At 38.5% G+C, this 22,155-nt stretch overlaps 1 protein-coding gene across 1 annotated transcript in view; it reads right to left on the reverse strand.

The window, feature by feature from the left end:
• LMNB1 (lamin B1) overlaps window positions 1-22,155 on the reverse strand; it is a 52,301-nt gene that overhangs the window by 20,438 nt on the left and 9,708 nt on the right. The window contains exons 2-5 of the mRNA XM_082723289.1: window positions 6,687-6,843; window positions 5,944-6,069; window positions 2,905-3,075; window positions 1,440-1,565 (exon numbers count right to left, since the gene is read on the reverse strand). Of these exons, the coding sequence (XP_082579415.1) occupies window positions 1,440-1,565; window positions 2,905-3,075; window positions 5,944-6,069; window positions 6,687-6,843 (580 nt within the window). The remainder of the gene's footprint in view (window positions 1-1,439; window positions 1,566-2,904; window positions 3,076-5,943; window positions 6,070-6,686; window positions 6,844-22,155) is intronic.

Consider the following 22,155-nt stretch of genomic DNA (forward strand, 5'->3'; position numbering starts at 1 on the left):
TCTACAAAACCTCTACAGCTAGCATCATCAAGGGGAATATGAAGCAGCCCCCCCCCCCCAAAAAGGTAGGGACATGGGAAATTGAGGGAAAGGGAATAACTAGAATATGATTTATTAAACAGAGAAAAGTAGTAAATGTCAACTCGAAGTAAGAACACAGGGGCCTATTTTTTGGAAAGGTAGTTATTAAGATGGTGCCATGTAAAAAAGATTCTTTTTGAAGAGAGTGAGAGGTAAAGGGAAAAACTGCCAACTAGAAGAGAAACCCACCTATCAAACTGTAGCTTCTGGGCAAGTAATTAAATTCACCTAGCTCTGTGTCTGAGTGAACTCAAAAGATCCTTCCAGCTCTAGTGCTACAGGAAAAGTTCAAAATACTATCGGGACAAAATAGGTCTAAAATAATCTTTTAGATTATGTTACAAATAATAAAGCACATGTGATAGAGGCAATGTAAAAGCTTCTATTTTAATTTTGTTTACATTACCCGATTTTATGCAGTTCCCTGTCTGCCTTGTTTTGTAAATTCCTACAATATCTTCAGTTTTATAATCAGAAAAATGTTTTACTAAAAAAAAAAGGAAAGAAAAAACAAAAAGGAAGAAAAACTTAGTCAAGAATAAAGCAAAGTTTATTCTTAGATGGAAAATTTAAGATAAAAATCTCCCTGAAGGGAAAAGGAAGCTGGAGATTTTTCTCAAGTAATTAAGGTGAGAAGTAGATTGTGAAAGCCTTCTGAGTACCTAGGTAGCTGTTCGTGCGCTCTGTGTCCACACCAACGTGACCATTGGACAGACACGGATCTCCACATGCACACTGCCCAAGCTGCACCTAGACAGCGCTGTCACACACTCACAAGCACTCAGTCAGCACACACTCACAAGCACTCAGTCAGCACAACCAGGAACGCAATCATTTGTCACTAGGGTGTACCAAAGACTAAAGTAGTTACTAATTTCTTAATGCACCATTAATGCTACTTTCCCATGACCTTAATCAGTAAGGAGTCCAAACACTATGGGAACTGTCTAGGATAGCAAAGCATTTACTACTCACAAACAATTTCTGTGTTTTTCCTATTATGGTTTCCAAATGTGATTAAAAAGGAGTACGTCAGGAAGAGTGTAGAGATGAGGCTACTACATGGCTCAGAAAATCTGGGCCCAGGGATAAGCCCCAGAAATAAGCCGGCATGTTACTTCCTAAGGGAAACCTCCTGAGCTCTGGATAATCTATTAATTTAGGAATGATGGTCATGCTCAGAGGACATCTATGCATTGCAAAATGAAAACATCGGGAAAGCGCTGGGCAACCAGAGTGCAGAAAATACTGTGCTCTCTGAAAAGTGACACCAGGCAGAGCAAAGCAGGGAGACGACAGTGGGGAAGGTGGCCTTCACATGCAACTTGAACTCTTCTTAGAGGAAGACAATTACTTACCTCCTTCTGGAGATTAGAAAGTTGAGATGAAAGGCTCTCAATTCTCATACGACTTTCCATCAGTTCTTCCCTGGCACTGTTGACAGTAGAAGTATTCATCTCTGATGACAATCTGGCATTCTCCAGCTAAAAGAAGAAACAAACCAACAGTCAGTCTTACCTAGTGACTCAGAACAAATGAATAAGGAAGTATGATTCTCTTTAAGGCATTTCATCTCAAACCTAAGCCCTGTTGGTAACTGGCTGATGAAACAGGAAAAGCATCATGAAGTTGCTGATGTGGTACGAATTCTCTTCAGTCTTTCTGACTTTAGGTTCAATTCCCAGTACCTGTGCTTAACGATGGTAATATACATGGGTCTTTCTCCAAAGTGTATTACTTAAGTATTTCACCCATTATATCTCTAATGTGTCAGTTAATACTGCAAGTAAGGGGAATGGGTAGTAGCAACTTAACTGTGGGTGATGTCTATAGGAAAATAAACATCACATATCTCTAACCCACCAAATCTAATTACAGAAGATAAAGTCAAAACAGAAAGTACTAATTTTAGATTATGTCCCAAGAGAAACACTTCCTTTCAGAAGCAAAAAATAGCCCCTTAGATAGAAACATCCTATTTCTCCAGATGCCCATAACATTCCATTATGCACGTGTATGAGGCACATTTGTTGGCTGTATGTTGGCTTCCTTTGGGGCCAGAGTCTAGGTGACTGACCTCCTTCACTGCCCAGCACAATGCCTAGCACTAAGTAAGTGTTAGACAATCCAATGTAGGGCTTCATTAGCCAATTACTTCATAACATGGGTTAAATGCAACATCAACAGTGAGGCCATTCATAGAAATTATTTACAACACTTCTATGACCTTAATTTTCTAAGTCTTCACTGATTAACTCTCTTTAATCAAATCATGCCACATTTAACACACTGGGATAAAACAATTTACTAGGAAAGCCTGTATTCACTGGTGTTAAAGATTTTTGCATGATCTGCATGTACACACGTGAGAAGTTTCTAGAATATTTTTTTAAATGAGTAAAAGTGGCAGAGGAAGAAATCTCAGAGACTTTCACTTGGCCCAAAGTGTGGCGGTCACAAACTATGTACAGTGACGCCATGGAAGTCTGATGTGGTGCTGCCCGGCACTCATGGTTAACTGGATGCACAGGACAGCGGAATCAGCACGTGCTGTGGGAAGAAAAGAATTTTCAGAGGCTTAGGGTTCGCTACTATGACATGACACATGTGATCGACTGGACAGAAAGGCACACCTTAACCTCTGATAAAAGTGAAATAACTCCACTTTCTTTGAATAATTTCTAGTCACATTTACTTGACAGAATATTTTTTTAAGTCCATTTTCTATTCTCAGAGAGAATAGGGGAACTCAGTGAAGAAAATTAGTCATGCTCCTGCGAGTGAGTTTAGTAAGGGTTCTGGGCACTCGGGGAGACCACTCACTTTGGCGTGGTAAGTCTGCTCCAGCTCCTCCTTGTACAGCTTCACTTGGGCATCATGCTGTTCTCGCATCTCATGAAGGGCCTGAGCCAGCTTATACTCATACTCTATCTGACGTCCAGAATCCACCTCTACTAAGCGAGTTTCATGCTTCCGTCTGGTCTCATTGATCTCCTGGGGGAAAGATCACAGAAAACCAAATTACCTACCACAGTTGCCCTGGGACACGTCTCCGCAACATCAGGGCCATATGAAGTATTAAAACCACCTCCTTGGGTGTGTCCTAGAGCAGCCATGTGAACAGACCTATTTTTGCCTTTGTTTTCAAATGATAAGATTTTTGAGCTAGAACCAACAACACAAGTGGGGGTGGCAGCTAAAGCCCTGGGGGTGGCAGCTAAAGACCTAAGAATTTTATGTTTCTTATCAGTGGCATAGTTACGTATTTCTCTGAAGACAAGAAATGGCCTGGAAGCCTTACAGCACTACCATGAAATCATACACTAACTATGTACACTGAATGGTCACTATTTTTCAAAACTGGTATGATGATGATCCTAAGAATGTCTCCAGAAAAAATGCACATGAAAAGTTAAAACTGCTGCTCAGAAAAATTAACTAGAAGATTTATGCTTAACAAAACTATTTTCTTAAACATACTAAGAATGCAATAAGCAGAGCAAGTTAATTTATGTGCCTTATGTTAACAGCTGGTGCTAAGGTATCATCAGTATCAATAGATCTGGAAACATATTACCAATATTACTTTATTCTCTTAAGTACATATGACCATTCACTATTAAATAACAGAATTTGTAGGCATAGTCCTTCAATTCAGGTTTTAAGGACTATCCAAAACTAAAATGCCTAGGAACCCCAGTCCAAGAATAAAATTTCCATTCCAGCTTCTAGCTCTGAAAATACAACAATTTGTCTTTAATGGCAATAATTAAAGAGCCCACAAGAGGGGGATATTACCCACTGATGTTTGTTCCTGCATCCTCCTCCTGCATATGTCTCCCTAGGCATTTCTTCATCTTTCTTTTAACTGCTCATTGCAGAGGAAAATGCACTTGACAGAATCTGAAAACCAGGGTTCAGATTCCAGTTCTGTTACTAACCTCCCAGGGCTCATATATATTTAATGAAGCAAATGACACGTAAATCATGTAAATAAAAGGTTAGTTCAACAAGTAATTTTGCCCTTTATCTACCTCCTTTCCTCCTCTTCCTGTTTTCCTTCTTCCTCTTTCTCACTCCCTTAACTGCTCATAATAAGAAACTGAAATATATTTATTGAATAGAATTATATCCTCTATGTTAAATAAAAAAGAGGAATATTTTAAGTTCATTCTCAGAAAGGCAAACATCAAAATATTCAAAGATGAAAAAAAAATTCAAAGATGCTATGCAACCTAAAAATACTCAACTACTTTTTTTTATTATTTCATAAAGAATCAGTGACTTGCAAATAAACAAACAAAAAAATACCCTACTCTTGGTTTAAAGATACAGGAGTCCACACATAGCATAAAAACTAAGTAATGATATATCACAAGCAATTTTATCAAAACAAAACAAAAATATAAGACAACTTAATACAAAAATGCCTCCATTTATAAAACAAAACTGTAGTTAACAATTATGTGATAGTATTCACTATACAGGTAACTTCTGCACAAAATATTCCACTTTGATTGTCATTATTCCCCCAAAAGAAAAGAGCAGATATTAGTTCATTTTTAAATAAATGACTCAAGAGTTATCCAAAGTCTGTTTGTCCAGTAAGTACACTGTGCCCCAACACCTGTATGTTTTAATATAAAGTAGTTGTAAAAATAGTCAAATTACTATTTTATTGTTTTTTCTCCAATTAACAAAAAGGAAATTTAAGTTCTATAATAATTCCCCATTTTTAAAGTAATTGTTAGTTGCTGTTCTCAAATTTATATTACTTCTAAAATCATTAAGTATTTAACTGCAGGTTCCATACCCTGGGTTAATTCCAATCCTCTTCAATTTTGAGAAAATATACATTCCCATTTCTTCAATTTTATTACTTATTTTTTTTGGCAAAAATTGCTACCTTCATCTGCCAAGGCTTGACCACAGAAACTATTTTAAAATATATATATCTAACTATAAGTGCTGTTGCCCCCAATGATGGCTGCCTCCTGACAGCCACACCCTTGTAGAATCCCCACCCACAGTGTATCATGGTTGGTCTATGTGATAAAGAGTGACAGTACGGTGCGCCTGGGTAGTTAGTTCAGTGGGTTAAAGTCTCTGTCTTTGGCTCAGGTCATGATCCCAGGGTCCTGGGATCGAGCCCTGCATCGGGCTCTCTGCTCAGCAGGAAGCCTGCTTCCCCCTCTCTGTTTCTGCCTGCCTCTCTGCCTACTTGTGATCTCTGTCAAATAAATGAATAAAATCTTTAAAAAAAAAAAAAAAGAGTGACAGTACATCACTTCTAGGCTTAGAAAAGTAACAGAAGACAATGCAGCTTCGGTCTTGTGCTCCCCTGCCCTCTCTCTCTCATCATTCTTCTGGAAAGCCATAGCATGAGCAGCCCTAGGGAGAAGCCTATGATGAAATGGCTCTTCATACCAACAACCTGTGAATGAGCTCAGAGGCAGTTCTTCCAGTCCAGGCTGAAAGCCTAACTGCAACCTCATGAGAGACCCTAAAACATATCCAATTCATGCAATAAGGCAGCTCTCAGATTCTCCACCTTCAGAAACTGTGAGATAATGAAGATTTGTGGTTTTAAGTTGGTAAATTTAGAGTAATTTATTAGGCAGCAAGAGATACTAATACTCAAAAAGGTTGAGAGTATTTAACCGCTATGACCAAGCCCTTAGGAATTAGATAAAGTAAAATCACATCTCTTCATTATAAGAGCCTGAATTCTTGTATACAACCTTTTAGCAATGATACCTTGAATAACTTACCTATAAAATTTCTCCCCTTTTTTTACTATATAGTTATAACAAAATATTTAGGATTCCTCCTTTCCTTAAAAAAATAAAATTGTATAGTTACCTCCTCATACATGTTTTTACGGAACTCCAAGTCCTCGGTGAGGCTCTGACAGCGATTCTCTAAATCCACTTTAAGTAAAGTTTCATCTGCTAACTGTTTTTTGGCAGCAGCTAAGGAGGCTTCCAACTAATATGCGGAGAAAGAATTGACAAAAAAATCACATAGCAATTATTTAGTAACGAATTTAAGAGATACCTATGGACTGAATCAAATCATAAATTAAAACGTTTGTATCTTTTATCTGTGGATGAAAGTCTCTTACTATAACCTTTATCACAGAACCATGTGTCCAAATGCTGGTCCCACCAAGAGTGCCACACTGAAACACCTCTCAGATCTGGTAACTGGCAACAAGTAATGGACAAAGACCTATGAAGGATTTTAGCTACCACTTTCACTTGTTCCTGTGTGTGGAGCAATGTTAGGACTTTTTCTTTTCCTTTCTTTTCTTACATTTTGGTACAGTAATGAAACAGGTTTTGAGAGCAAGAAACAGAAAGAGCTTAAGCACAAGAGAAAGGAAGTAGTGCAGCAGTAAGATCTGCTTGACCCAGATAAAATGACTGAGAGGTGAAGATACTTCGCATGTTAGCTGCCTGAAGACTACCCTTCAGGGAAACCATAAAATTTTTTTTAATTTTTAAATAAAAAATGTTTTAAGTGAATTCAGAAATCAAAGCACTCGACCCGGTCAGATGGGGAATTAACCTCCCAACAGGGCTTAAGACCAGCGTTTGCCTTACCTGGGCAATCTGATCCTTCAGATCCTCCAAATCTCCCTCTAAACTTTTTTTGTCACCGAGTGCAGTGGCCAGAGCTGCATCTTTAGAATTCAGTGCAGCTTCATATTCTCGAAGCTTCATCTGGGCTCCATTAAGATCTGATTCTTTCTTAGCATAACTGTAAGACATTTGAAAAAGTGCAAGACATCAAATTATACCCCTGACCTGAAGCCTTCTCTCTCCCCGCCGAAGGGAAACAAAAGATGCAGTTTAAAGGCTGCTATAGTCTACTAGAATTAGCAGAGCAATTCGGGAGCATTAAATCTAGAGTTTTGGTGGATAACAACTTTACCCTTCAATGATTTCTCTTCCAAGATTACTAATGACTCTAAATCAAAGAAGTCTACAGAACCAATGTATTCTTCGGGGCACCTGGGTTGCTCAGTGGGTTAAGCCTCTGCCTTTGGGGGCGCCTGGGTGGCTCAGTGGGTTAAGCCGCTGCCTTCGGCTCAGGTCATGATCTCGGGGTCCTGGGATCGAGTCCCACATCGGGCTCTCTGCTCAGCGGGGAGCTTGCTTCCCTCTCTCTCTCTCCCTGCCTGCCTCTCTGCCTGCTTGTGATCTTTGTCTGTCAAATAGATAAATGGGATCTTTAAAAAAAAAAAAAAAAAAAAAAAAAAAAGCCTCTGCCTTTGGCTCAGGTCATGATCTCGGGGTCCTGGGATCGAACCCCACATCAGGTGCTCAGCAGGGATCCTGCCTCCCTTCCCTCTCTCTGCCTGTCTCTCTGCCTACTTGTGATCTCTCTGTTTCGAGTAAATAAATAAAATCTTTAAAAAAAAAAGAAAGAAGAATTTAGTATTCTTCTTAGTATAGAATTTAGAGTTCTATCATGTAGAATACTTGAAGTATAATTGATACACAGTATTACATTAGTTTTCAGTGTACCACCTAGCCATCTGACATTCATATACATTTACAAAATGGTTACTACCTTGATAAATACAGCTACTATCTGTCACCATACAAAGGTATTATAATATTACTGAGCATATTCCTTGTGCTGTACTTTATATCCCCAAGAATTATTTACGACCACAAGTTTGTACTTCTTAATCCCCTTCACCTGTTTTACCCAACCTGAACCCCCTCTGGCAACCATATTTGTTCTCCATATCGGAGTCTGTTTCTGTTGACTTTATATAAGCTCCCTTAATATTACATAAGAACTCACTGGACCCAAGCTTGCAAAATACATTCCATTTCTTACCTAAGATGTTATTTTAAGATTTCCTTAACTTACACATAAGGGCCTTCCTAATATGTTGAGGAAAAATTATTTCAGTTTCTACTATTAATTACAAAAATGAGGTTTGAATTGAGGTTTCTTTTTCTTCCAAAATACCACTTCTTGGGGCCTCTGGGTGGCTCAGTCAGTTAAGCATCTGACTTTTGAATTTGGCTCAGGTCATGATCTCAGGGTCGTAAGGTGGAGCCCAGTGGCGAGCTCTGCACTCAGGAGGGAGTCTGTCTGGAGATTTTCTCTTTCCCTTTACCCCTCCCCCAATTCAAGCATGCGAGCTCTCTCTCTCTCAAATGAGTAAATAAATCTTTAAATGAACAAACAGAAAAATAAAGTATCAATTTTTATTAAATATAGTTCTATATTATAGATTGAAATTTCCTTTGGCTATATTTTGTCAAATAATTCTTTAAACAAATAATTGTTTAAAGGACAGTATTTTTTTTCATTCCAAATAATTGTTATCATTAATTGGTGGCCTTGGGAGAGCCTTAATACCAAAATTCTCAGTAACAATTCTTAATTAAAACAGATATTACAGAAGAGTATTTCTACAACTTATGTTTGAGAATGTGCTACAAGAATCCTCAGTTAACAGGAATTCTCAAAATATTTTATTATCCAAATAAAATGAAGAAAACTACTGTCTCAAAAGATAAGCACATATAATTTAAAGAAAAGAATTAATAGTATTCCTCTCTTACTCGTTTTGGCATCATAAAACAACTATATACATAAAATCTCAGCAGTCCTCTATCAGTATTTTTCTTAATTCCTATATTTTTCAAAACCACAAGATGGCATCCTTTCACTGATGATTCAATTAGGAGGAGAAAAAAATCAGCTGTTTAAAAAAAAAAGAAGCAACCCTATACAGTCATTAATTTATAACAAAAATGTCCAGTTCGGGGGTGCCTGGGTGGCTCAATGGGTTAAAGCCTCTGCCTTCAGCTCAGGTCATGATACTGGGGTCCTGGGATGGAGCCCCACATCAGGCTCTCTGCTCAGCAGGGAGCCTGCTCCCCTTCCTCTCTCTCTGCCTGCCTCTGCCTACTTGTGATCTTGGTCTGTCAAATAAAAAATAAATAAAATCTTAAAAAAAAATGTCCAGTTCATAGAAGGGCTGGGTTCTGAAGCTGGGAATTCATTAGAACAATCATTGCTTGTGAGGAACAATTCTGTCCCACTACATAAATGAGCAGAGCTGGGCAGGAATACATGTCATAAAACATATGATTTAAAACAAAATCATATCCTGGAGTCCCGGGATCGAGTCCCGCATTAGACTCCCAGCTCCATGGGGAGTCTGCTTCTCTCTCTGACGTTCTCCTCGTTCATGCTCTCTCTCACTGTCTCTCTCTCAAGTAAATAAATAAAATCTTAAAAAAAAAGTATTAAAACAAAATCATATTTCATAGAGTATTACACATTATTCACAAAAGCTACTGGCTTAAAATTACTTAACAAAAGTTAAGTACAAAAAAATCCTATCCACTATCCAATCCACCACTACCCAATATTTAAATCTCAGATCATAATGTGGTACTTACAAATGCGGTATCGCTTGGCAAGGTCAACCTGTGCTTCCCAGAAACCAAAACGGCCTACCAGGAAGGATACAGAATTTTTAAAAGTCCCATCAATTTTAGAGGCTACTGCATGATCTCTTTGGTATCATTGATTTAATGGATAATAAAACATGCACATTTTGAAATTCAGAATGTTACTCTTCAAGCCAAAGACACCACACATCTAGAAGAATACAGGAAATACATAAAGCCAAAATTAAGAACATTAAGAATAATTAGAACATGGTAATTTCCTCAACAACAATCAAGACCAAATGACACCAAGGAGTGGTGGGGGTGCCTGGCTGGCTCAGTCGGTAGAGCATCTGACCCTTGGTATCAGGGTAGTGAGTTCAAGCCCCATGTTGGTCACAGAGCCTACTTTAAAAAAAAAAAAAAAAAGATTAAGGAGTGATGGAATAAAGGGGATGAGAGTAGGATATGCTATTAATTTGTGGTACCTTGAGCCACCAATAACACCACTTGAAACTGCTGTCAAGTTCTTAGTTGCTTATACTATCAATCTGTAAAAATATGTTATTCTACTATAAATTCTTTAAAGAATTAATTTATTAAAGAATATAATTAAATTATAATTATACATAATATATAAATTATATTCTATAAAGAATTATATTTTTAGTTAAAGAACAAAATTCTTTAAAGCTCTTTCACATAAGAGAACAAAGTAGACAGATACGAATCAGAAGCTGAAAATGTACTTAAAATTTAAAATTGCAAATAAAAGCTAACTTCATGTGCCCTGGCTCAAGAGGGATCCTAGGACTCTAGGATCATGACCTGAGCCGAAGGCAGGCACTTAACCAACTGAGCCATCCAGGTGCCCTATTTTGGAAATTTTTTTGTTGTTGTTGGAAATTTTTTTTTGTTTGGAAATTCTTTTTGTTGTTGTTATTGTTGTTTGTTTGGGTTTTTTTAAAGATTTTATTTATTTATCAGAAAGAGAGAGTACAAGCAAAGGGAGAGGCAGGCAGAGGGAAAAGCAGGCTCCCTGCTAAGCAGGGAGCCTGATGTGGACTTGATCCCAAGACCCTGGGATTAAGACCTGAGCTGAAGGCAGAGGCTTAACCCACTGAGCAACCCAGGTGCCCCTACACTTATATTTTGGTTAACATTCTATAATAGCGACTCAAGAGTAACAGCCATAGCTTGGAGGATACAACATGGAGGTACCTTCCCAAAAGAACCTGGTACCTACCAATAACCTTTGGGACCCATCCCTACTATCTCCTGAGGTCTAAAGGGCTAACCTAAATACATCTGCTTACTTGTCACTTTCTCAATTACTCCTGACCATCCCCTATGACCAGCAACACCACTATACTTCACTGCTTTCGTCATCTTGGTATTCTAGTCTACCACCTCTTTGACCTTGACTTGTTTTAGGATTATAATTTCAACCTTGGGTTCTGCACTGAACTACGTGGCTCTGGAACTCAGTGCTGGAGCTGGCTTAGATATTTGTACTACCCCTTCCATATGAACAAGTCTCCTACTCCTTCAATATTCTTCATTTGCCTAAGTGTACCCAATGCCGACAAGCCCCACCAATGAAGAAATGGGAGATTCAAAAATGCACTCAATTAGAGAGTCACTAGAAAATGAATGCACAATGTAGCTCTTGGGGAAACATCATTACTAGGTAATAAATGTAGAGCACATTTTATTTTATTTTTTAAGATTTTATTATTTCTTTCTTTCTTTATTTGAGAGAGAGTGAGACAGTGACACAGAGGCAGAGCGAGTAGCAGGCTGCCCACTGAGCAGGGAGCCCAATGCCAGGCTGATCCTCTAACCCCAAGATCAAGACCCAAGCAGAAGGCAGACAGTTAACAAACTGAGCCACCCAGCCGCCCCAGAGCCCTTTTTAAATAAAGTCACACTACATATACATAACACAGAGAAAACCACTCAAGATCTAGTAAGCATATGACAGTAACTACTTACAAATGAATTAGTTAAGTATACTGTAATTGTAAACACTTGAAAAATTAGATTAGCCACTTCAACAGGGAATAAATAACTAGTATGGAACAGAAATCTAAAAGTAAACTTACAGGGACACATACTTGGAACATAATCTGAAACTCATTACAAAATAGTTTAAGCAATAGGAAACTACTGCCCTTTTGTTTAAATTTTGTTGCTCACACAGGTCAGTTTATATCACAAATGCTCAGCTGAGGATTATATCACAAATGCTCCCTGCTGAGCAGAGAGCCTGATGTGGGGCTCAATCCCAGGACCCTGGGATCGCGACCTGAGCCGAAGGCAGAGGCTTTTAACCCACTGAGCCGCCCAGGCCCCCCTGCAATGTATCTTTTAACAAAGCATCTGTGTTCACTTTCAAGACAGGAACTGTAACATGCTTGGGTCTGGTTTTCTGGTTTTCTTCTTTCACAGTTGCCATAATTTTCAGTATTTTCTCAAATAATTTTGTCCTTGTTCCTTGATTGTCATATTACAGAAATGTAAGTACAGAGTTATATTAAGCAATTCAAAGTAAGAGACCTAAATTATAGATGACCCTTTAGTTGGTCTAACAGTTTCTGGATAGTATATGTCATTTCCAAGAAATTCACCAAAGATTATTATACTGCATAATCCAAAAGTGGACAAGAGTTCAGTAAATGACTGCTAAAATCTGTTGGAAAGGTATGTTCTTATAGAAATCCAAGTTGGAGCGCCTGGGTGGCTCAGTGGGTTAAACCTCTGCCTTCAGCTCAGGTCATGGTCTTAGGGTTCTGGGATCAATCCCCACATCAGGCTCTCTGCTCAGCGGGAAGCCTGCTCTCTGCCCCCCCCCATCCGCCTGCCTCTCTACCTACTTGTGATCTCTCTCTCTGTCAAAGAAATAAATAAAATCTTTTTAAAAAATCCATCCAAGTTATAATACTGATAGACTTAAGAATATAGAATTTTAGAAGCTATAAATTAAAAAAAAATAAACTAGACAAAGGAATATTCATGTTTATAGAGATCAAAGATGGAAATATAATTATATGGGGCTTTACTGCTTTAACATGTTAGGCAAAAGAACAGCTTAAGAAAACCAAAAACACACCACTCTTCAGTCAGTTTTAAATTCCACTCGTACTATCCTATAGCAAAATACTATGCAACCCTCTGCTTGCTTATATCACGTCCTAGCAATTGTGAGAAGCTATTACACATTCTCAGGTTCATCTTATAAAATAAGACACTCAACAAATACAGATTGAGAATTTTCCCTAATGCACATATTGTAATATCCTAGATGGAAAGAAGATAGATAAAAGAAAATGAAAAAGAACACAAGAAACCCATGCCAACAACACCCTTTCTTTGTTCAGCTGCCTTTCTTAACTCAGCACTAACACTTCACTTCAGGACCATTCTTATTTAGGAAAACATATAAATTACAGGGGGTAAAAGGAAAAAGCCATTTAGTTTTTCCCCTGCAATCAGATAACATAACAGAAATCACTATATGAAACTGTTACCTCTAATCATGACCATAAAACAAGGGATTTTTAAATCCCTCAGCAGAGACCTACTCTACATGGACAGCCAAGGCAATCAGGCCCACCTGTTTGAGCTCTGTACTTTAATGTCCTGTAAGGTTCTTCTGAACACATGTCTGGTGGCAGCTGAATGCCACTCAACACTAGAGCAATTATGCAAGTGACTATCAATATAGCTTCTGAGGCTCTCTTCACACCTAGCATTCACAATTAACATGACTTTTATTATCTAGCCATGGTTCAGACTTAAAAAAAACAAAACTTCACTTTGAATTTAACGTAAGGATTATTATTAAGCCCAAACACAAACCTTCTGTCTTAAAACTAAACTATTTCATAATTACAGACTCAAAATGCATATTAAATATGCATCTACTCCAACATTCATCCTCCAGCTTCAATTATGTCTCCAAGTATCCTACCTTTCAAAGGAAAAAGGAATGTGGCCCACAATATTTTTACTGAGGAAATTTAATGAATTCCCCTGCAATTAAGATAAATGTAACACACAAAATTTCTAGTAAGTTCTATGATCACAATTTCTACTAACATGGTCTCCTCTGGTGCTAGTAAAAAGCTTTCACACAAACTCAAAAGCTGCAATGGATAATTTCTGGTGGTAACAAAATTCTGCTATTCATTCAGTAAACGGAGCAGTCAACAAATTAGCAACAACCTAATCAGAATCAAGCAAACCCTAACTGATACCAGCTTATAATTAGGAAAAAATACTAAGTAAGACTTAAAATGGACCACAGAACCATTTATTTAGAAAGAGATTCGCATATATAGTTACTTCTGTGCTTGCTTACAGGGCATGCTTAGAGCTTAAATCCTAATAGAAAATGACTTCTTGGGGGGAAAAAAACAATCAGTAAAATCAATAACCACAACTGTGTGCCAGGCCATTGATCTGAGGGCTTGGAAACCAGCAGTGAACAAAATGTAACAAGTCCCTGCTTTTATGGAAGGTACTTTCTAGTGGGTAGAGGCACATAATAAACAAACTAATATATGGAAGAGGTAAGCAATATTTTGAAGAAAATTAAACCAGAATAATCAGTTAGAAATTAACAGTATGTTTAGTTATTTTACCACCCCTCCATGGGTTTCATGCAATCTCACAGGAAAATAGCCTCCTACAAAAATAGTAATCACTAAGTCAATAATTATCTTAGGAGAGCCTAGAGAATGCTAGAAAAATGTACTGATACAATAGGAAACAAAGTCAGACACTAACCCCATCCACAAAGAGATTCCACTCTCATAAGGAAATCAATCATAAAGAATTATCTTAATCAACCATTAAATTTGTCAGCAAACCTCCTCAGCAAGTGCTAGGAAAGAGAAGAAAAGTACAGAATGCTACAAGAGTACATGATATAGGGTGCCTGGCTGGCTCAGTCATTAAGCATTTGCCTTCGGCCACGGTCCTGGGATTGAGCCCCACATCAGGTTCCCTGCTCACTGGGAATCCTGCTTCTCCCTCTCCTACTTCCCCTGCTTGTGTTCCCTCTCCCTTGCTGTCTGTCAAATAAATAAATATAATCTTAAAAAAAAAAAAAAACTTAAAAATAAAAAAAGGAGTACATGATATAGCTTCTGAATAGAAATGTCACATTCAACACAACTTCATTATTCTATTCATTCTTCATTCTAGAAACCCAACTAAAACAGCAAAGGCACAAATCCATTATGAAAAAAGTAAAGAGAAAATGACAAAATTGTGGAAGCTGAACACGGATGTGAAATGAGTTAAATGAGTGAAAATGAGCTTGACCAACACAAGAGTGCTCAATCCTAAGCCAGACACAGGGACACCTGAGAAGTAACCTACTTTATACTACAGATGCTGTTGATAACAAGATATACCTTGGTAACTCTGAGGCAGAACTAGCTGAAAATCTATTAGGAGGCAGACACCTACTCCATACTACGCCCCAGGGCCCAAAGACCCTCATCCACCATGGCAAAGGATGAAAAGTTTACTAAGTAAAGTAAGCAGAATCTTAGATCAGGCAGTCACACAACACACCCAAAGGCAGCAGTACCATACCACAAAAATAAGGGAATTCGGTGGACTTGTACAGATGCTGATATCCCCTTTCAAGCTCCCAGAAAGCTAGGCAGCTAAACCCCAGAAAACCGAAAACACTGACAGTAGGTGTTCCCAATGAAATGATCCTGCCATTTCACCCACAGTGAAGCTTGCTCAAGAAGCCCCACTCATGCACACAGCTTTCCATCAGATTCTGAACACCCTTCCTGGGTATAAAGGAGTCATCAAACTTCTGAGAAAAACTCTCACTGTGGATTAACTCACCCAACGTCCATTCTACCCTCCCAGCTCTGCTTTCCCAAACTGGATAGCTAAAAAATGCCATTTTCCAGAATCTCTTGCAGGTGGGATTCTGGAGGAAAATGAAGTACTCTAATACATCTGTAAGAGATATGGAAGTTTTTTGTTTTTTTAGATTCCTCAGATTTCCTATGAAATCATGGCATCTACAAATAGAGACAGTTTTACCACTTCTTTCCTAATCTGGATGCCTTTTAATTTCCTTTACTTGCCTAACTGCCCCAGCTAGAAACTCCAGTACAATGTTGAATGTTAAGTGGTGTGATTGGGCATCCTTGTCTTGTTCCTGATCTTAGGAAGAAAGCACCCAGTCTTCACCATTAAGTGTGATACTAGCCATAAATTTTTTATAGATACTCTTTGTCAGGTTAAGAAGATTCCTTTCATCCGAGTATTTTTATCATGAAAGAGCAACATACTTTGTCAAATGTTTTTTATGCACCTATTGAGATGGTTGTTGTCCTTTATTCTAGTAATATGGTTTTTTGCAGTACTGACCCACAGACTAAACCAACCCTGCATTCCCAAGATAAAACCCACTTGGTGATAGTATGTAGTCCTTTTACAAGGGGATAGGTTTGGTTTGCTACTATTTCATTCATGGAAATTTTGCACTGCTCCTCATAAGAGACACTGCTTTGTGACATTTTTGCGGTCTGAAGTTTCTCCAAAACAGTGGTCCAATGTTCATTCTCCAGTTTGCTGGGTCATGGGGCAGGTATTGGTACCAACAGTAGTGGCAGCTTCCTGATCCTGAACTGTAGTACACACTGTTTGTTTGTTTTAAGTTCAGTGGCTCCAGTGGTGGTCTCAGACATAAAAGTTCCCAAAACCTATAGCATCCTAGGCATCATTCCAACACCTCTAACTGTTCTAATGATTTTTTCCAAGCACCTGCATTCCATATCGTTTTCTTTTCTGCTTAAAATATCTAGTAGTTTCCATTTCCTGCACTAACACATGCAAGGACCTAAATAAATAGAAAAAAAAATTAACGTGGAGCACAAAGGAACAGGGAAGGAAATAAAGACTTCTGAAAAAGTAAGAGAAGTACTGCATCCATGAAATTTATTCACAACAGTATAAAGAAACATCAAGAGACTACATAGTTATGAAAAATTTGTTAACAGAACAGCAAAAACTGGAAGATAAAATTGAGAGTATTAAGGAGAAAAAAATTTTTAAATAAGAACACTAAAGAATCAATTTAAGAAGTCCAACATCTGAATAATAAGAGTCTCAGAAAGTAATAAAATAGGAGAAAATCATGAATAAAATCATTTTTTGAAGTTGCCAAGGACTAAGGACATGAATTTCCAGACTGAAAACTATCACCATGTGACCAGCAAATTGGAAGAAAAAAAGATCCACACCAACAAACATCCTTAAGAAATTTCAGAACTGAGGGCACCTGGGTGGTAAAGTCAGTCAAGCATCTAATTCTTGGTTTCTGCACAGGTCATGATCTCAGAGTCATGAGATTGAGTCCTGTATCTAGCTCCACACTGGGCATGGAATCTGCTTGAGATTCTCTCTCCCTCTCCTTGTGCCCCTCCTCTGCCTGTGTGCTGGTATGCCTCTCACTCTCTCTCAAATGAATAAAATCTTTTTTTATTCATTTGAGAGAGAGCGTGAGCATGAGCAGAGGACAGAAGAATAGGTAGAGGGAGTAGCAGGGAGCCCAACAGGGGGCTTGATCCCAGGACCCTGAGATCATGACCTGAGCCTAAAGCAGACACTTAACCAACTGAGCCACCCAGGTACCCAAATCAATAAATCTTAAGAAAGAAAGAAAGAAATTTTAGAATTGGACCTTAAAAAAAAGAAGCTACAAACTTTCTGATTTTTCACTCAGTACTTCTTAGCAACAACAAAAGCTAGAGAACTATAAAGCATGCCTTCAAAATCCTTAGGAAATGTACTTTACAACTTAAAATTCTATATCCAAACTATCAATGTTTAGGCAATACAACTAGCCTAGAGAAGAGCACAAGGCTCTGAATGCTATTTCTTCAATAACATAAAACTAATTAAAAAAAAAAACCCTCATGATTCTAAATAACTTGATGTTTTAATGGTATCAAGTCTTTCTATATAAATTAGACAAAACTAAGTGGGAAAAAATGCTATTTTCATAGGTAATCGAAAGGTGGTACAGGGAAGAAAAACTAAGGGTAATACTCTAATAAGTTCTGTTGGAGATTATGTTCAGAGTACAGGCTTGGCTGCCAAACACAGGATGTGTGTTCCTGAGAACTCAAATTTTGCAGACACTAGAGTAATAGATCAAATGGAAAAATAAAGTTGGAACAACCCTCTCAAACCCTATGCAGTTTTGTAGCCAGAGCACCAGCAGTAACACCAATAATTAATGATTAGTACCTCAGGAGAGGATTTGGACAACCCTGGTAAGGAGTTTAGCATGGCTCCAACTACCTGGAGAGATGCTTATAAATACACAGGAGGAGTCATGCTGTCTTGCAGGAATGGAGACAATAGAGCCAGAAGTAGAGCTCTGAACACACCACTGCCTATAAGAGCAAAGGGGATGTACCTCTCTGAGAAAGGGAAACCCGGGAACAGGCACTCACTTTGGATTTTCTTAAAATAAAGCTGAAAAGCAGAAACAGACCCATAAATATAGAGAAGAAACTGAAGGTTGCCAGAGGGCAGCATGGGGCGGGGATGGACAAAATGGCGGAGGGGAAATGGGATAGAAGCTTCTAGTCATGGAATGAATGAGTCAGAGATGAAAGGTACAGTATAGGGAATAAGGTCACTGGTGCTATAATAGTTGTACAATGGTATTGAAATAGTTATATGGTAATAGATGGTAGCTACACTTGTAGTGAACATAGCACTAAGCACAGAATTGTGAAATCACTATGTTGTATACCTGAAACTAATATAACACTGTGTGTCAAGTATACTTCAATTAAGAAATAAAAAATAGTAAGGGGTGCCTGGGTGGCTCAGCCAGTTAAGTGTCTGCCTTTGGCTCAGGTCATGATCTCAGGGTCCTGGGATCAAGCCCCACGTGGGAGTCCCTGCTCGGTGGGGAGTCTGCTTCTCCCTCTCCCTCTGCTGCTCCCCACTCATCCTCTCACCTGTGCCTTCTCTCTCAAATAAATAAAAAATCTTCAAAATAAAATTAAAAATAATAAAAATAAAATAACAAAATAGAGTTGAAAGTGGAACTGAAGGCTTTCTTACCTTTGAACTCTATTCTTTTTTTTTTTTTTAAGATTTATTTATATATTTATTTGACAGAGATCACAAGTAGGCAGAGAGGCAGGCGGGGGGTGGGGAGGAAGCAGGCTCCCCGCTGAGCAGAGAGACCCACCCAGGGCTCGATCCCAGGACCCTGAGATCATGACCTGAGCTGAACGCAGAGGCTTTAACCCACTGAGCCACTAAGGCCCCCATGAACTCTATTCTTGATATTCCAGTTCTCCTTTACCAGAAAAAGTCATGTATAAATCAATACAACCTACAATTACAATAATATCATCTCTGTACTTATAAGCCATATTTGAGCTAACTGGTGTTAAAGAAGCATTTGTAGCAACATACTGAATTAATACTTTAAAAACCAAAAATGGATCTAAACCAATCTAAGCTAAAATGTAATTACTAGGAGGATAATGGGAAGCAAATATTATGGATAATAGAATGAAGAACTCAATTTCTCATCTTCCATAGCACCAAGTCAATAATGTCATTTAGATACAGATAAATACCAAATGAGCAGTGAAAATAAATGAAGGTAACCTTTTCTCATGAGAAGCCTTGAGTGAACTATTAGTCCTTAAATTATGCACACACATACTTACTGCTGGGTAGTCGTAGGTTGGTTGGTTGGTTTTTTAAGGCTCATAGCAAAAACATCTGATAGGGAAGACTTCCCTAAAAAGTGGATACAGTGGACATCTGCGAGATAAGAAATTAACCCAATGATGAAAGAAGCCCAGGCAAAAGAAAGCACTTTTGCAAAGTTGCTATTAAGAAGGAGCATGGTAAACAGGGTTGAATAAAGGACTTCACAGTGAGGGAAGAGAGCAAGACCAAGTATGGTGAGAGATGAAGCTGGAATCAGAAAGGAGCCAGCTCATGCAGGGAAGAACTTTGAGGGAGGATGACCACTAAGTCCCAGTTTGCCCAGGACAACTTCCATTCATGCCAGTTGTCCCAGCATAATTTACAGCTCCCCCTTTCACACATACAAGTACCCCTTTCATGGTCACCCTGCAATTGGGTAATACTGAGGTAGTTTTAGTCTTTATCCTAGAAGCTACTCAAGTGCTTTAATTTTAAGCAAAGGAGGTGAAGTGCATTATCAGAAAGATAAGTATTCTGGTCCCCTACCCAATGTTTTATGACATAAAGTTCAACTGAGAATTACTTTAAATAAACCTTTAAGAATGTCTCCTCTTCAGAGCCAACATTCTTGTACAAGTGATCTCACAATCTCTTCCCACTCCTTCCTTAATTACCCCACTTCCTTTGATCCTACTGCCCTTTACTAGCATTAGGCACTCCTCACAATCAACAGTAATCTTCCAGCCACCCAAGTTAATAGATACTTTTAGGCCTATCAGACCAAAACTACACTAGCATTCCTTCATAAATCTCCTTGTCCTATGACTCAACCCTTGTTCTACTTTTCTATTACGCACCACCTCCACTGTGGGTAATCCTTTCTCTACGTAATCCTATGTATATGTTTTCCATGTCTTTGCCCCTCCTCTCTTTTGTCTTTATCCGCAAATATCACCATGTTCCTAAAACTATACTTCCATTCAAAGTCTCTTCTCAGAAGAGAAAGAGAAAGTACTCCAGGAAAGTACTCTAGACTGCCAGCTAACAAGTCTGACAAACACCACTAATTCACCACTAACCCGGAGCGGGTCCTCTAAACCAGCTCCCTATCCATCACGCTCTAAGAGCAACACTCCTGAGGTGCCCAGGGAGAGGAGAGTCACCCTAGACTTTTCTCCCCAATCTCCCATGCTTAGCATCTCTTAAATCCACTTTCTGTCCTTTCCCACTGCCTTTCTGAATTCAGGGATCACCTCATAACTTCCCAAGTATCCTCACGGATATCTTACCTCTACTCTGTTTCCTCCACAGAATGGCCAGAACATTCATCCATTCATGTCACTTTTTCCTTGAGGTTTCTCATTTATTAAAATTCAACTGTCCTCTACCACATACATACATACATACATACATATATATTGCTGTAGTTAGATTAACTACCTGCCATTCAGGAAAACACCCTCTCCTAATGTTTTCCAGCCAATTCATACTTACTTAGCTCCCAACACTTAGCTCAGACCTCAATGCCTCCCCAGTTCCCTTGGGATGTCTTCGAAAACTTCAAAAGGCTCCTGGTTTGCTTTGCTGGTAGTCGTTTCCTCCAGAGCACCATGTGGATACCTGCCATCATAACACTTATTACACTGTACCAATGTACTACATTTACAGTATCACAATACCATAGTGTTTGTTTTCTGTCTTGCCCACAAAACAGTTCTGATGTTGGGATTATAGGAAATGACAAAGGGGGGCGGGGGGGTACCTGGCTGGCTCAGTCAGTGGAGCATGTGACTCTCAATCGCTGGGTCATGAGTTCAAGCTCCACATTGAGCAGAGTTTACTTTAAAAAATAATTGAAATGATCAATGTAAAAACTCTCTGGCAATGCTAGAAGACAAAACTAGGACTTACTCCAGTTCTACCATTTATCTAAGTTCTTTGAGCCTCAAGTTTCCTCATTCATCAAACAGGGTTATCATAAGGCTTAAAAGACAGTGTCCATAAAGCATCTAGCATCGTGCCTGGCGAACATGTTAAGTATTAAGTCAATGCCAGCACTTTCTGTTCCATATCTTGCACAACTACTTTAATCTCCGCAGGTCTTAATTTCTGTATCCACAAAATAAGCTGGTTAGATCAAATGATCCAAGACCTCTTCTAGCAGCAAAAGGGTTCTAATTCTACCTATGATCAATAAATTCAAATGCCATGAAGGCAAAAAGTTAAAATTTAAAAGGACAAGGTAAACAGACTAGCTAGGGAAAACAGTATTTAACATCTAGGGCTACACCGAAAGTATCAGCAAAAACAGAAGATTATAATGTGCATTTTGATTGACCCCTTTATACCAACAACATTAGCATTACAATATAAAAATGATCAAGAACTTGGGGCACCTGGGTGGCTCAGTTGGTTAAGCGTGTGACTTGATTTCCACTCTAGTCACGACCTGAGATCAAGCACCCTGTCAGTCTCTGTACTGGGTGTGGAACCTGTTTGGGATTCTCTCTCTCTCTCTCCCCATTCCCCTCTTTAAAAAAAAAAAAAAAGAACTAAAAAGAATCTCCAAAATTAAAATTAAATTCCTCTAAACAGGAAATGGGAATCCATCTGCTGTTGATGGCATCAAAAATTGGCAAAATGGTAATTACTTTATCCAGTGGCTAACATTTAACCAGTAAACTAGTTAACTTTTAACCACTAAGTTAACCGGAAGAAAAAAATCTGTTATACTGTCAGCAAGAGAAGAGGATAATTGTTGTACTCCAACCGCCTCTGAGAAACTGGGAAGATAAGCAGTCACTGTGAAGCATACATCCTTGGTCACAGTAAGCTTAAGTGACTGATAAAGTTATCAATATATCTTTAAAATGTGTTAAATGATAGAATAGTATATTTACTATTATAAATGTAAACT

The sequence above is a fragment of the Mustela nivalis genome (genome assembly GCF_964662115.1).
Source record: "Mustela nivalis genome assembly, chromosome: 3".
In the NCBI taxonomy this organism is placed as follows: Eukaryota; Metazoa; Chordata; class Mammalia; order Carnivora; family Mustelidae; genus Mustela; species Mustela nivalis.